Source organism: Oenanthe melanoleuca, chromosome 7 (assembly GCF_029582105.1).
Source record: "Oenanthe melanoleuca isolate GR-GAL-2019-014 chromosome 7, OMel1.0, whole genome shotgun sequence".
NCBI classification, from domain to species: Eukaryota; Metazoa; Chordata; class Aves; order Passeriformes; family Muscicapidae; genus Oenanthe; species Oenanthe melanoleuca.
Window position 1 is genome coordinate 13349985 of NC_079341.1, and position 16015 is coordinate 13365999.

General features: G+C 46.7%; 2 protein-coding genes across 15 annotated transcripts in view; one reads left to right on the forward strand and one right to left on the reverse strand.

Moving 5' to 3' along the window:
• RAPH1 (Ras association (RalGDS/AF-6) and pleckstrin homology domains 1) overlaps positions 1–8891 on the forward strand; it is an 83562-nt gene extending 74671 nt beyond the window's left edge. For both annotated transcript variants that reach the window (XM_056496902.1, XM_056496903.1), the window contains one exon: positions 900–8891. In XM_056496902.1, coding sequence (XP_056352877.1) covers positions 900–2870 — 1971 coding nt within the window. In that variant the 3' untranslated portion in view covers positions 2871–8891. The remainder of the gene's footprint in view (positions 1–899) is intronic.
• Positions 8892–9550: 659 nt separating this feature from the next.
• The window catches only part of ABI2 (abl interactor 2), a 63068-nt gene continuing 56603 nt past the window's right edge, over positions 9551–16015 (reverse strand). For all 13 annotated transcript variants that reach the window (XM_056496918.1, XM_056496914.1, XM_056496916.1 and 10 more), the window contains one exon: positions 9551–15642. In XM_056496918.1, the coding sequence (XP_056352893.1) occupies positions 15467–15642 (176 nt within the window). In that variant the 3' untranslated portion in view covers positions 9551–15466. The remainder of the gene's footprint in view (positions 15643–16015) is intronic.

The following is a 16015-nucleotide window of genomic DNA, read 5'->3' on the forward strand; positions in this document are numbered from 1 at the left end:
GAGGAATATAGTGTTACAGTTTTTGAGAAACAACTTGAGCACAAGCCAATAAGTAGACTAAAATACTGCTTGCTCCTTTCTCATTGATCTTTTCACTAGTCAGCTTTTTCTCTAGTTTTCCTTATTTTTTCTGCTTAACATACGAGTTGCATGTGTAACTTTCCTTTCCCAAGTTTACTTTGTTTTGCAGATGTCTAAACATTTCCTTCTGGGGAAATTTTACTAGGAAAACTTGGTTCTCCTTCTTTTCACCTATTTTTTCCTTGCCAGTCATGGATAGCAGATCATGTGAAGGAAAAATCTCTCAGTACTATTCCTGTGTGTACTCAGTACTATTCTCGGTGTGTTTTAGAGCAGTTCGGGATTTCTGCATTTAGTAACACTGAACAGTGTAAGGCCTGAACTAACAGATGTAAGGATTTGACATGCTCTGAGAGACTGTGTGATTTGATTGCAGTCATACTGAGCTGAGATGTCTCTGCTTCTGTCCTCTGTCATGGCCTGGGGTGCTCTGGAGGGCTCTGTTTGGGTCACTATGCTTGCCCAGAGGAGGCCAGTAATTGTCGCAGGGTCCCGCTGCCTGCCCACAGAAGTGCCGAGGCTGGCGTGTTTTCCCTCTGGCGCTCGGCATCGCCTGGAGCAGAAGTGGCTCCGCTGACTTTTGCCGGCTCCCCTCCCGGCCCGCCCCATCCCCTTGCATGGTCCAGGCTTGCCAGCATATGGAATTGTCTCTTGCTCCAGTGTTTTGCTAATAATTCTTGCATGCTGTAATCTGTCACTTAATTTTTAATGTTGGGCACATTTAGACCTTGACTTTATAATCTCTTTGTCTCTTTCCCTCCTTCCCTCTCTCTTCTTTCTCTCCCTTTCCACTTTCACTAAAATCCCCTTCCCCATAGGCCCGAGCGGAGCCTGCAGGTCGGCCCTTCGTGTCGGTGGCAGCTCCCGTGTCCCCGCAGCCGAAGGCGGTGGCGCCGTTCGCAGCATCGCAGCCGTCCCCGCCGCTGCCACCGCCCCCGCCGCCGCCCCCTCCGCCCCCACCGCCGCCGCCCCCGCCGCCCCCGCCCCTGCCCAGCCAGGCCGCCCCGTCCGCAGGCTCGCCCGCCACCATGTTCGTCAAGTACAGCACCATCACCCGGCTGCAGAACGCGGCCCAGCACGGCGGCCCTTTCTCCAAAGGCCCTGCCGCACAGCAGGCCCCGCCGCCGCCCCCGCCCTCGGCCAAGCCTCAGATCCCGGTGCCCCCCAACGGGGTCATGCCGCCGCCCCCGCCGCCGCCGCCGCCCCCCACACCGGGCTCGGCCATGGCGCAGCTGAAGCCGGCACCTTGTGCCCCCTCTGTGCCGCAGTTCACGCCGCCCCCGCCGCCCCCCAAGATACATCAGATTCAACCAAATATAGGCCAGGCCGCTGCTGCCTCCTCGTTGCCACCACCGCCTCCTCCCGTGCCTGCCCCTGCACCGCCCCAGGCACCCCCAAAGCCCATCATGGCAGCTCTGCCCCCTCAGCCCAGTGGGAAGGCAGCGTCACCGGGGGTCACGCACGTCACTCCCCCTGTGACTGCACCCTTGCCCCTTGCAATAAAGAAACAACCAAGTGTCACTTCTCCCCAGGTGCCTCCTCTACCCCCAGCCCCTCCTGGACCCACTCCCCCTGCAACGTTCCCAAAGCAGCAGAGTTTCTCAGTAAAGCCTCCTCCATCCCCTCAGTCCCCAGTGCCCTCGGTGGTGAAGCAGATAGTCAGCCAGTTCCCCCCTCCTCCCACGCCACCTGCCACTGAGCCCCAGCCTCTGAAACCCCTTCCACTGAGTGTGGCTCCACAGTCACCTCCAGCAGTGAAGGCAAAACCCAAATGGCAGCCTGCTGCTGTTCCTTCTCCAGATTTCCCCCCTCCTCCACCAGAGAGCAGTTTAGTGTTTCCTCCTCCACCTCCTTCCCCAGCTTCCTCTGCAGGTTCTCCCCCGCCTGACAAATCAGGGTCTCCAGTCAAAAAGGCTGGCAAGACATCAAGCCCTGGTGGAAAGAAACCACCTCCAACACCTCAGCGCAACTCCAGCATCAAGTCCACAAGCTCCACTGAGTACCACGAGTCCAAGAGGCCTTCAGTGGACCGCCTTGTCAGCAAATTTGCACACTCACCAGAACCGTCAGGATCTCCTTCCAAGGAGTCATCACCTCCTCCAGCCCCTCCAAAGCCAGGAAAGCTCAACCTTTCTGGTGTGAGCCTGCCCATTGTCCTTCCACAAGGTGCGATCCCAGCCAAGGCTTCTATTCCGAGTGTGTCTGGAAAGGAACCTGTGGTTGAATTCCCTTCGCCACCATCCGATTCAGACTTCCCACCACCACCACCTGAAATAGATCTTCCCCCACCTCCGGTAGAAATTCCATCTGTGTTTTCAGGCAGCACCTCCCCAAAAGTTGCTGTTGTAAATCCCCAGCCACAGACGTGGTCAAAACCATCTGTGAAGAAAGCCCCCCCACCCACACGCCCGAAGCGGAACGACAGCACGCGACTGACACAGGCGGAGGTCGCAGAGCCCCCAGGGTCAGCTGGCCCACAAGTGCCCACGTCACCCAAGTCCAGCCTTAGCGTTCAGCCGGGGTTCCTGGCAGACCTCAACCGGACGCTGCAGCGGAAATCCATCACCCGGCATGGCTCCCTCTCCTCGGCGCGCGTGTCCAGAACAGAGCCCACGGCCACCATGGACGACATGGCCCTGCCCCCGCCCCCGCCAGAGCTGCTGGCTGACCAGCAGAAGACCAGCAGCTTTGGGGGCAGTCACATATCTGGCTATGCAACGTTACGGAGGGGGCCACCCCCCGCGCCCCCCAAAAGGGATCAGAACACCAAGCTGTCACGGGACTGGTAGTCAGTCTCCCGGGCCAGCGCTCTCCAGACTTGTGGGCTGCTCTGTGATCGGCCAGCCCGTGATCTTGTGCACATGGAGAGGATGTGGGGATGTATAGCCCCATTAAAAGAGTGATCTCCAACTGCAGCTATGGCTACATGTAAAGACATTCCCCTTTCATGGCTAGGTTAGAAAAGTTGGGGGCTTGGGGGTGTTGATACTTAATTGGGAAAAGTGGGTAGAGGTGATGGCTTCATTCTTTCAGTTTCTTTTACCCTTCTTACAGATTGGACCAAACCCCCATTTTCTTACTTTTTCTGCATTTAGGGGAGGGGGAGGGAGATAATTTTTTTGTAGTGTCTGTCCATGTGAGACATGTTCGTGCATGTATTATAAGTGTAGGTATATAATATATTGTGATATATTTCATCGCAATTCTAGAAGATAACCAGAATGTTTTTGTAGAACCGTATTTATTGTTTCAGTCAGTATATTATCTGGAATCAGACTCTAACTGGTCAAATCTTACCATAAAGATGGAGATGTAGGGGGCACTTTAAAAAAAGGAAATAAAAAACCCAAACCCACAAACTTCTCAGCAGTTTGTGGTGGGTAAATTCTGCAAAGCTTAGGTGTTCGTCTGGTAACCGTACATTGTCCATTGATTGAAAAGACAGATGCAACATACCAAAACATTCTGGTCATAATACTACTGAAAATGAGTATGTTCAGAGGAAAGAAATAGATTTTATATATAGTGGGCTGGAGTGAAATATATTTATACTATAAAGAGCCTCCCCCTCCTTTCAAATAGTTTAAAAATATACACTGATACAAATTATTTCAAACTAATTTGTCCATGCAGTTAAGTAGATAAATATATATTATTCCAAACCATTATGCATTCTAACTGATAGTAGGCTCAATCATTTGTTTCTGTGGCTCAAGATGAATATATTTGTGTTAACCCCTTCTGAAAGCTGCCAGGACTCCTGCAATCAAAAATCCTGCCAACCCCCAAGGCTGACCCACGCCGATTGTGAGCTGTCCGTGTAACTCTTACCCTGAAGGAACAGGTAGGTTTCTGTAGAAAGCGCTGTGTGCTCACACAGGCATGCGCAGCCTCCAGTCTTACCTGGTCTGTGCTGCTAAGATGTAGCATCTTCACAAAAACAAGCATCTGGAAATGTGTAAAGGAAGTATTGTATGTAATTGATTAGAGATTGTCAGGAAACATTCCCTTCTGGAAAGAGAAGGGAGTAGTAACTTCAGGACAAGCAGAGTAGGAATTCTTTCTCTTTTCTTTGACATGCCAGAGACTGTGACCAGTGCATTAACCTGTTTATTACAAAGTTGCACTTCTAGCAGTCAAGGAAAAAGACTGGAAATAAAACAACCTTTAAGTGGCAATAACATTTGCCGGGAATTTCATCTAAGGGCCCATATGAGTAGAAAATACTGATTTGCTTGTTTTTTTGCTAGTCACTGATTTACAATTGGTCACCAGATCAAGTATGACAGTCCTTTTTCTTCAGTAGCTACTTCAGTAGCTTGATTGTACAGTCTTACCCACATATTCAGACCTTATGATAAGGTAGTGTAAGTGGTCTTATATATCATTGCACATTTCTTGCAAGGTGGTGGGACACAGTCTTTGTAAAACAACTAAAATACTTGGACTGTAACTACCCCATCTTCAGCTGTTACAGCTTTCCTTGTCACCATGGGGATACTGTCGCTCATAGGGCAAATAATTTCACTGTTTGTATACTTCTTCTAAAAAAGCAATCTTTACATGCTTTCTTTTTCCAAAAGAATGAAACAAAGACAGCAGCTTGACTTGGCAGTATCCTCACATGTGTAAAATCAATATATGTTAATCTCTCATTAGAGTAATTCAAGATTGTAGATTTGAGAAATATGGTGACAGTGTCCCCCATTCCTTTTTTTTATAAAGTTTTTTTTTTTTAATCCAAATAATGAAATAAATGTCTTTGTGAATATTTTATGAATAGGAAAAAAGTTTTGCTAATTTGAGAAAATTACACATCTATAACTATATGGTTTTAAATAGGTGCATCATAAAACGAGAAAAATTAGTGGTGCTGTCTCTGCTGACCTGTTTCATACGATTTTTTTAAAATCTGTTTCAGCACCTCTGGAAATTGTTTTAATATTTCAGACTAGATTTTTTGAGCAATAAGAGTATATACCATTGTGTGCATTTTTAAAGCACTGCTATGGAAAGGCACTTTTTTGTATCTTTCAAATTGTTCACCAAGTTTTGTTTCTACTATTTTTGTGCTTACAAAGTGTCCTTAAAAGCATTTGCATTGTTGATTTTTAAGCATGCTCAGTGTAGCTGGTGGCTAACTTCACAGGAGGGTTGCTAAGCTATACTGCAGTTCATGGGTGCTGTAATTTTCACCATTGGTCCTCTTGCTGCTTTGTCTCCTGGGGCTCAGACACACCAGTAGGCAAAAGGTGTTCGCTGCAGCCGTAACTGCTGGGCCCTTAGCCATGACGGGTAAGTGGGCACATCCTCTACTCCTGGCAAGGTGCACCTGGGCTGGTGCACATGTGCTCCCAGCTGAGAGCAGTCTGGGGATTCTGCTTGCCCCACCTGCTTTTCTTTCCGCAAGACAGCCTCACTGGTGTGTGTCAGTTCCAGCCCTTCTGCTTTAGTTCGTTCAGTGCGGGTACCTCTGGGCTTTGGACTCGGCACATCAGTGTTTTTAGTGCAATTTCTTCAGAGGCATTTGAGCTTTGTTCTCATTTTCCTGTGCCCACATTCATTTCCTCAGTATCTCTCCCTAGGCAATTAATCCATGCTTACTACTGCAGGCTGTCCACAGCTTGCTGGGAGACAGCTGTGTAACTCCTAAGTCCGCAGCAAAAAGAATGAATGTCAGCAAAGGTGGCACCCTGTATTCCTTCTAGTTACAGTTTCCTTCCTAAGGTAGTAGTGATCCAGTGAGTGGCTGCTGCTTGCTTTCTCTCAGCTGAGCATGGAAGTTTGGCTAGTGTGGTTCAGACAACCTGGTTGCCTTTTCAGGTCATGAGATACTTCCCATTGTGACTTGCTTTTCCAGTATATTTACTGGTTTTGTGACAGTAAATGCTTACACCTTATTTTGCAAGTAAGTTATTTGCCCCCGTGTGCAGTCATCTCATAATTGCACCATAATATTTATTAAATCAGAAAATTTAGGGGCTGGATTTCAGGCACCCAGGAAGGTGTGCTTCCTGCTACAAACATGGGCAGTAATACTTTTGGCAGTGTTAAAGTGGGCATGTGAAGGCTGAGGCTTCATACTCCAGACACAGAAGTGCTTTGATCCCAACATACGCAGAGTGTACGGCTGGAGTTGCGTTACGTGAGGCAGAGCAAAGGCTGGGCACTTGTTAAGGTGGGTGTCAGGGAAGCCCTGCTGCTGCAAGGGCAGCTGAGAGGGCTCAGCTGTGTTTGTTAGTCTTTTCCACTTTTGGTCTTCATTTCCCCTCTGCTATGCAGCGTGGCATCCACCTCTGAGCACCAGAGCCCTATTCAGCTGGGTGTTTGTGCCTGCAGCCAAGGTGTAGAAAGCATGGAGCTATTCTCAGACACATCACAATTCAGGTGTTGGGGAGTTGATCTGAAAGGGAAAACTAGCCTCTTCTTGCAGCACTAAGCTTAGATGAGAATTTATTTTTAAAACCAAAAAAAACCACAGGTTCTAAACAAACCATAGCTAACATGTTTCAGATGGCTATGCTAGGGGTCCTGTTTAGTCTTTTAACACCTGTAGCTGAGAGAGGATTTTAAGCACAAGTGTCTAAGTCATTCTCTTCTTTGCTATGGAAGAGGAAGTTTTCTGCTTCACCCTGCACAGTGGTTTCCTCCTGTGGCAAACCACCACTGACTGTTCTGACTTGGTGATGACCTCAAAGCCAAAGAGCTCCTCTCCTGAGCTTACTCTGCAGTTGTCTGCAGGGCAACAAGTGAGTGACACATCAGGGAAACAAAGTGCAGGTACCTGGATTATTTGGTTTCAGGTCTGAGGGGAGAGGAAACAGTTTTTTCAACAAGTGCATTTTAACATTTACTGTTCTGGGCTTGCACATTTAAAGGTTTTCTAATTCCTTCTTTCTATGCCCTTAGGCAACCAGATAAATCGTATCAGCTCAGATAAAGTGTGGCCAGTCTTCCTCTCAGTTAAATTTTTTTTCCCACAGTTTAAGGAACCAAAAGTGCGATTTCAACAGCAGAAGGTCAAAGAGAGAAATTTTCTGCTTTTTACAGAAAACAGCATAGAACCAAATTCTTTTGCTACAGTGGTACCATCACAGGTAAATTTGTTTCTTACTTAAAATAAGATTATAAGTGGGTCCTAAAATTAGTACTACTTCAACTAGTGTCTTGTTACAATCAGTTGCGCTCCAGAGAAGCAATATGAATTCCTGGCAGAAGGTAGTGAGGATGCAGCCAGAACATGGAGTTTAGCTGGTTGCTGGGGTTTTTTTCCCTCTTTAGCATTGTTAAGGTATAGATTACATATTCAGTCACTCAGCTGCAGGTGAGTCTTACTGCTTTGGGGCCCAATTGTGGTAGCTGGTGTTGAGCTCTGCATTCATTTTCTTGCACTGCTGGGGCAGACTCCAGAGAGCATTTAGCAGTACAAGGGATAGTTTCTCTTGGATGTTTTCTGCCACATGCTGATGGAGTTTTAAGCTTTATTTTGGAATTCTGAGTTTGTCTAAGTTGAGTAATTTTCCTTTCTGAATTTTTTTTTCCTTCAGTTAAAAAAGGCCCATGAAGACTGACTAAACCAGGGTTTTGTTGCAGGGGGGCAGCACTCACTAATACTGTGACACAGGCTTGGTCTAGTTTTGAGAAGTTTAAGACACTAAACTGCAAATGAGATGATAAACACATGCTTATTCAGCACCATGTAAATTACTTGAATTGCTACTAACCAACCACAGGGAAAATAGTGACTTGGGTACTGATCATTTGGTGCTCTCAGGCACTCAGTGGAGCAGGGACTCACTCAGTGCTCTGCTCAGCAGATGGATCTTGGGCAAAGGGGAATTGGAGAAGGTAGATCAGGAACTAGTGCTGTAAAAATGAGTGAGAAGGACGCTCAGTAACAGATTGTGGACACTACCCACCTTATTGAAATGCTTGAAGGCAGCTTGTCTTTTAGGAGATTTGTCTTTTAGATTTTGGAATTCAACCTTTTGCTACAGTGGAAAATAATTCCAGCTTTCCCAAGATGCCAAGGATGCATTCTGAGCTAAATTCCAGGTAGGCAGATGTGTGTACACCAGTCTCTTGTTGCCAGGAGTCTCATACTGCTGATCTCTAGCACATGTCTGGTGAGAGAACAAGGTGCCCCTCTAAGATGTTGTGTGTCCTTTGCCTTTAACCAACACTGGGAACTGGGTACACACTTGCAAAGGACAGTTTAGCAAACAAAGCTGTGCCCAAGGCACCCTGCTGGCTGATGTGGTGCAGCACAATAGCTTGCACTTCTAAAAGAAAAACAGAGTATTTTGTCAGAAGTTGTAATTGGGAATCTTAGGCCTCCTAGTGGACTGCAATGGACCAGAAATGAACCGAAGCAGCACTTTGGTTTATGGCTTACACTAATTGTTACCAGTCACTGGGATATTCTGTATAATACTGGAGATGCAAGTGTAAGAAGTGTCATTGCGATGATGATTTGTCTGTGCAGCAAAATTGTGCTGAGTGCTGTAAATACATTCATGTTTACTGCTTTAAAAAGAAAATTGCACATTTTATCTTTCAATGGGATTGCCTCCCCTCTTCTTCCCTTTCCAAAAAGAAAAAAAAAAAAAAAAAAATCAAAGCTCTTTTAGACTGATAACTTCAGGTTGGGGGGGGAGCTTTGCCATATTATAAATATATATAAATATATGTATAAATATACTTTTTTAAGCATGAGAGAGGACAAAAGAAATACTACATTATAGAGTACCCAATATAGATCATTATACAATGGAATATGCACAATTCAATAAAGATGTAGTTAAATTTAATACTCTGTTTTAATCCTCTGTCTTGGAATTTTCCATTTTCATGAGCTCAGAACCCAAGCTGTGTTTTCAGGTCATCAGTGGTTCCTCTTGGTCGGGGTCAGGTAGCTGTTGGCCAACACTGTATGTACCATTTCTGTGCTCATTGCACTGGAACTGCTGTTACTCCTTTGCACAGTTATTTCCTCTGGGTCAGAGCTGCCTGTACAAGCCCTGTGCTGCACACCACTTACAGGTGTAAAGAGGACCCCGTGTGAAGGTTCACCTTTTCCATCTGCTCCTTGCTCGGGCCTGCCAGGGTCCTGTCCAGCTCTGCTCACACAGAACAGCTCTTGGCTGCTAAGTGCTGCTGTGGCCCCACTCTGGGGCTGTAGGAACACGGCTGGGAAATGCTCTCAGCCTCACCCAGCAGCCTCAGCAGCAGAGATTTGAGGATTACATTAGAAAATGAAGGAGAGTCCCACAGAGGTTGAGGAGCTGCTGAAAGCAGCAGGCTGGATGCCAAGGTTTGTACCTTTGCTGTGGGAAGTGCTGTGTCAGAGATCCTTAGGGACAGGGCTCCTGCATGCACAAGCCACGATCCCTGGCCCTAGTGCATTGAAAGTCTGTAGCCAAAGACAAGAAATGTGACACACTGTAGCACGCTCACAGAACACATGAAGTGTGCTTTGTTCTTTTTATTTAGGGCTCATAACAAGAGGGTTTAGTACACAGCAACAGTTAATTCCAAGTACAATTAAAAAAATTTAAAAATTGGGTTTTGCACTCACTGGAAGGTGGTTCAAATGGCACACACACTAAAACGTTACTGGCGGCATACAGCTCCCCAGAGTCCTGCGGGCTTGGTCATTTACAGTGGGCTCTGCATCCATCCACTGCAGCAGCAGTGCCAAAAGCAAAAGCACAGAGTGCTGCTCCGGCTGCAAACCAAAGGGGGGGGTATCTGCCTTCCGAAAAAAGTGCATGGACAAAATCAATGTTAGACACTGACATCTCCAGAGAATTCATGGAAACTACTTGTCCATGCAAGTTGCAAAAGACACTTTTTCAAATGTGAAAAGAAGCATTTGTTCTTTACAAAAAAAATCTCGGACATGTCAGCACTTACCGAGGCGCTGTAATGGAAATAAATTTGTACATAGCTCTTCCTATTAGTTAATAGTGGTAGGATTCTTCTGAGGTGTAAAATGAAACTGTAACAAATGTACTGCACCCATTTCAGCAGGGTCCCCATGTCAGTGTTCAGCAGCTTCCTTGGTGTAGGCTTACCTCTGGACAGCAGGCAGCTGCTGCCATCACTGTCTTGTAATAAGCACAGGTGCTAATAAAATTAGTATATTTAGAGTACAAAAAAACCCCCCCAAACCTCTTCCTGCATGGGCTGGAGATTACACGAAACACATGGGTGGGGTTTTTTTCAAATGAAAGTAGCAGATCACAATCTGTGAATTACTCTAACAGCAGTTGTCAAACCTTGGCTGCACCAAGCTTTTAGCACGTCCCCAAGGACTTGAGGTGCAGATCCCACTACGCTTGAACTTCAGAAGTAGGTAAATAGGGCTGTTACTACATATTGACTTCAGCTACTGCAGGGGAAAATCACCAAAACAAACCACACATTGTTCCCTTCTTGCACTGTTCTGACCTCTGTGTAATAACCATTTTATCTACAAAATGCAGCCGTGCCAACTACTGGGAGATGCCAGAAGCTGGGGAAGATGAATACACCTGTAAGCACAGTAAATTCTCATAACTGGCACCCCAGAAGCTGTAGCCCATGATCCTGCTGGCGCTCAGTTTCCACCACCACTTTCCCTAGAGGTTAGTGTTATAAATACTTGCCTTAGTGAATGCAACAGTGCTGTATGTTTTCCACTGCCACAGCTGCCACATAGGTACAGAAGTCTCTTCATGGGGTTTGTAATGCTGCCTGAAATGCTGCAGCGCTTCACCAGTGACTCCCAATACTCTGAATCAAGACTACCCTGAATGCAACTATTACTCCCAGTAAAGCCACAGCACTATGGTCTTTTCAACAGCAGCTTCCAAAAAGAGCCTGCAGAGAATACAGCTGTCCCCTTTTTTATAGTGTCCTGTTGCACCTCTGGGAGGAGCAGCTCTATAAATGCTCCCAGTTTACTAAACCACAATAAAGTTCCATCTTTTCCAGAAAGGAAAGCTTTTTTTTTTTTTGCTCTATGCCTAGAGCCCAGAGATGTAACTAAATGAAAAAGCAAGCTTGTTTCCAGCAGAGAGGCGCATCCACAGCATCTGCCAGGAAGTGGTGGAAGTTGCTAGGAAGAGCACAGCATTAAGTCACCATCAAGCACAGGTGGGAGACACCACAGAAGTGCAGCATTATCAGTGCTCAGTCCTCTTCCACCTCTAGTCAACTATGTGCACATCCACAGCAGGCAGGCAGCCCACACACCCTCTGCTAGAAAAGGCACCTCAGTCCTGATGCTTCCTTGCTTTCTTTTCATCATCAACTGAAATACCCCAGGTAAAAGTGGCACATTTCAGAAGCTGCTTTACTGCCACTGTCAACTTTGGCTGTCACCAAGAACCCTCAGCAGCAAGAAATGAAAATGCCCAGCAGCTGTGAAAGGAGAAGAAACTGCTCTAGCAAGAACTAGCTGGGTCTAAGCCTTTCTAGCACCCACAGGTAAGCCACCCACATACCAGGACCTGTGCGGACCTGTGGTTCACACCAGCAGACATCTCCAGACACTTTCATGACATCCAGCTCAACTATCTGCAAGGACAAGCTGAATTCCAGGAACATGGTCAGCCTTCTGGTAACACACACCAAGCTCTGTCATCTACCTCAGGGCCAAGCCACAGCTCTTGTCCTCCAGTGAGAGCAGTGGCTCTTCAGTGCCTCAGTGCGTGTCTGTGTCTAACCAGTCAGACCAGTGAGTGATCCAGCACTGCTTCAGCTCCCTGGTACCTAGTCCAGCCAGTGCACAAGGATACACCCTCATGCACAGAATTTTCTGGTTGCCTCTCCTGCCTCTCTCAGCCCTCTGCTGCACCAGCTGGGGGGAAGAGGAAAAGGCAGGGAAAGAATGGGTGAGACATGTGCAACCTCAGCTCTCCTTAGCTGGTATGAAGACACCAAAATGACCCTGCTTCAGCACTAGATATGGACAGACTTAGCCAGACCCTCTCATGCGGGCATGTGACAGAGGCAGCTGTAGTTAATAGCTTTGTCCCTGGCACCAAGAGGAAGGAAGAAACCTTTGATACACTGCAAACCAAGGCAAAATACACCGCTAGAGGATGCTGAACAATTTCTGTGCACAATGGAAACAGCTGGCTGGGCTAAGGCAGTTCTCACAAAGGGAGAAACATAAACATTTTGGCCATTCAGCACTCTTTGGGCTATGCTGGACTGTCTCCTTCCCCCACCTCTCATGCATACACACTCCCTCTTCAACAGCCTGTGATGCAGAACACCATGAGCTGTGGCAGCGAAACTCAGCAGTGAAGAGATGTTGTGCATCTTATTTAAAATACTGAGGTGTTTCTCCCCCACCCCCCATCTACCACCCCCTTTTAAAGTAAACCTGTAAATTAAAAAGGGGTGGGGAAGAGAAGGTTTTGGACAAGGAGAAGTACAAGGGACAAAACTGGAAACACAACCCTCACTGACTTTACTAGCATGCAATCTATGTAACATTAATATACAAAGCCTGTTTACCTTGGCCTGGTCTATGACCATTACATCACATCATCCCCAAACAAGCAACAGAATTAAAATCTGTACAAAATAAAAATATGCATATAACTCAACAAATTTCTTTACATTAGTACTGCATAATAAAGCATAAAACCAGCAGGAGGTGACCCAGAAATTCCATCCACAGCAGTTCTGGCAGGATAAACAATTCCGTGTACTATCGGCAGAGACCAAACTAATCCCTGGCACGTCAGACCAAAGCCAGTTCTTCAGGAGCTGTCATACATTCCACTTTCAGGGCTTTACAGCCTCATCTTCTGTGCTGAGCTCTGGCAAGTGTTCAGCTCACACTGCTCTCTCTGCTCTCACAACACAGAATACTTGCAAGACGAAAAACCAGCTTATTGAAGATTAAGTATCACACACAGTGGGAGTACACACTACCCCACCCACCTGCCAGAAGTGTTCAAGCACAAGCTCTTTCTCAGACTGGGTTAAGACATGTTTCACTAAAGTGTGACCTACCAGCTGCAGCTTGTGTGCACAGGCAGAGGTTCATTAAGCTGCCCTAACAATGCATTTGAGCACTGTGGGCTCAGTTTTTGCCACAAACATATCCAAGGCAGGAGAAGCCAGGAAAGCTCTGATACTCCTGGAAAACACAGTTGCCCTGTAAGCACCAAAGGCTTGTAAATGCTGCTGTTCAATCACCTTCGCTACAAGCACCACCTCCCTGAGCCAAAAGCTTAGACCTGTCCAATGACACTAGAAACAGTTACTCCAGTGACTGCACAACCCCAGTGGTTCTGGACTTGCTTCTGCAGAAATGATGGGCTGAGGGAACTGAACATGGCTGTTTCTCTTAGTCTTGCTGCAAGAAAACTTTTCAGAGAGTAAAAGGCTTAAAGGGTATCTGTTCTGGCACTCATTCCAAACAATGCTGTCAGCTTCCAGAAAGAAGACAATACGTGGATTAGCAAGGGAAAAAGTGAGTTTTATCTGCACACAAGTTTCTTCAGTTGTCCTTCCTGCAGACCTTAACCAAACCGGTTTCTTGTGTGCTGTCACAGGAGTTCCACAAGCTCACAGCAGGTGATCACATTCCTCCATGGCCTACAAACACACCTATTTGTTTCTTCATTCGCCCCCTCTGAGCAGCTATGGCACCTCCCTGCCCAGGCTGGCACCAAATCTGCCACCTCCGTGCTGGTACTGCACTACCTGCCAAGCAAGGGGCTGGGTCAGTTACCTGTACTGGTGCCAATGCCACCACACAGCCAGCCCCACTCTTTGTGCACTGCTCTGCTTTAACACGGCCTCTCCAGCTGCAGCACTGTCTCACCTTGGACAAGCTACCCTTGGTACCAGTTAGAACTTGGCCAGGTGACAGTCTAAAGTTGCCCAGAAAGATGTCCTTGCCCAGGAAGCTCTCACAATCAGGATCAGCTCAATTTGCAGCCTAAGAAGACTAAACAGGAAATTTAATTACTTAATGCATGATATTTACCCAAAGGTAACATTCAGATGTTCCTAAGGGCAGATAAGTACAACCATCACTTACAGTGATCTGCTGTGTACAATCACTCAGCAGAATTTTTAACTGAGACTAGATTAGAAAGCCAAGTATCATCACAAGGAGCTACAGAGCCTTCACTTGGTATTATTACTCCACCCCAAGCCACCAGTACAGCTCAAAATATCTATTATAATAAACAATGGAGAGGGCTAGGGGAAGAGCTAGGACTACTACTAGTTACTGCTTGGATTTCCATGGGAAACCAGTACACACAACAGCCCTTTTTGCTTCCTCTGAAGAGATTTTGGCAACAGACATGAAGACGACAATTGCCGTTTGTCCTGCCTCTGCACAGGGCTCTCACAGTACATATGCAAATCTAGTCATCAAGTACAAAATAGCCAATTTACAATACCTGATTGGATTTTTAAGATTATATTGTGCATAAAACTAAAGCTGGGGGCAAGTTTCTCTAGTGCAAGCAGGCATGAGTGGATTTGAACCTTGTATCACACCCCCTAGAGTTAATCCTCAGACCCCAGGAGGACCTGTAAACTTTGTTTCGCCTTCACCATCAACGGCATCTGTGAGTTCTGTTTGAACTGGCAGCAACCGTGGCAAGGAGCTCGCTGTGGAGAGGAGCACAGTTACATCAGTGCAGAACACAAAACAAATATGTGGCATTCAGAAGATGAGAAATGGGGGTGGGGGTCCTCTGGGCTGCAGCCATCTGAATTGTCTAAACTGAAAGGTGAGTGAACAAAAAGCCGGCTCTGTGTGCCCTGTGTCAGCCTACATGTGCAGAGCAGCTGCAGAAGTGTTTATGCTAAAGATGCATCCAGCTATCTGGAAGTCAGTTACAGGGACGTTTCTGTGTAGAAATCCGTGTTTGCTAGCACATGACTGTTCTTCCAGCTGCACAGGAGTGTAGTGTAGAAACAGGAGGGATGTCCACTGGCCAGTAACCTTCACCACGAGCATCCAGGACATCCCCAGTGCCAGGAGCTGCTTCCAACGGTAGTACCGTGAGGACACACAGGATTCCTGAGACAGATCCCAAGACCTGTCAGAAGTCAGAATTCAAGTGAAGTATGAGCTAATCAACAAGTTTGTTACATCTGAATGGGTCAGCTTAATTCAAAGTCAGACAGCTCAGGATAGCCTCTGCTGGCAGCTGAAGAGCCATTTGTTCAAACAACTCAAATCACTATTGTCTTATCATGAGGGGGAAAAGAAAAATAAACCAAATCAAACCCAAAAGAGTGGTTGTTACAATTATCCTTCATTCAGTTATACTGGATGGGGCTGCAGAGGCTGGTGGAGATCTGGGAAGCCCTGACAGCTCCTGCAGCAGGAAATGCAGTGTTCTGTCCTCTGTCTTCACTCTGAGTAATGCATGATCGACTCCACATAGTTCCCCGGGAACAGCCCCGTCACTCCATTCATGACCCCCTCATACCAGCCATCATCATTTTTCTTGATGACATAAATTATGGCCCCTTCCTGAAATGAGAGCTCATCTTCCTTGTCCTTGGTGTAGTCATAGATTGCCACCACTAGGAAAGAACAGAAAGTGACTATTAGGAGAGGTGGGGAGGAGGAGGAAAAATCCAATCACCCTCCCTCATCCAGGCACTGCCTCACCTGTGTGTGTGCAGAATGACCCACTGGGTTTCTTCCACCCCCTTTTGTACAAGCTCATGCTTTGAAGAACATGAGCCAGGACTCCTTTAACTCTTCTTTTCTTACTTTTTCCAGACTCACCAGAGGAAGTGATCAACTGTATGATAAACTTTAGGTATGGAATAATACAACGAGGTGGTTGTGAATCCCATGGCTATGAGCACTCAGAACTATTCCAATGTGTGCTAAACCAGATCTCAGCACAGCTAAGAGCAGTAAAACATGGAAGAGGAACTGCAGCAAGAG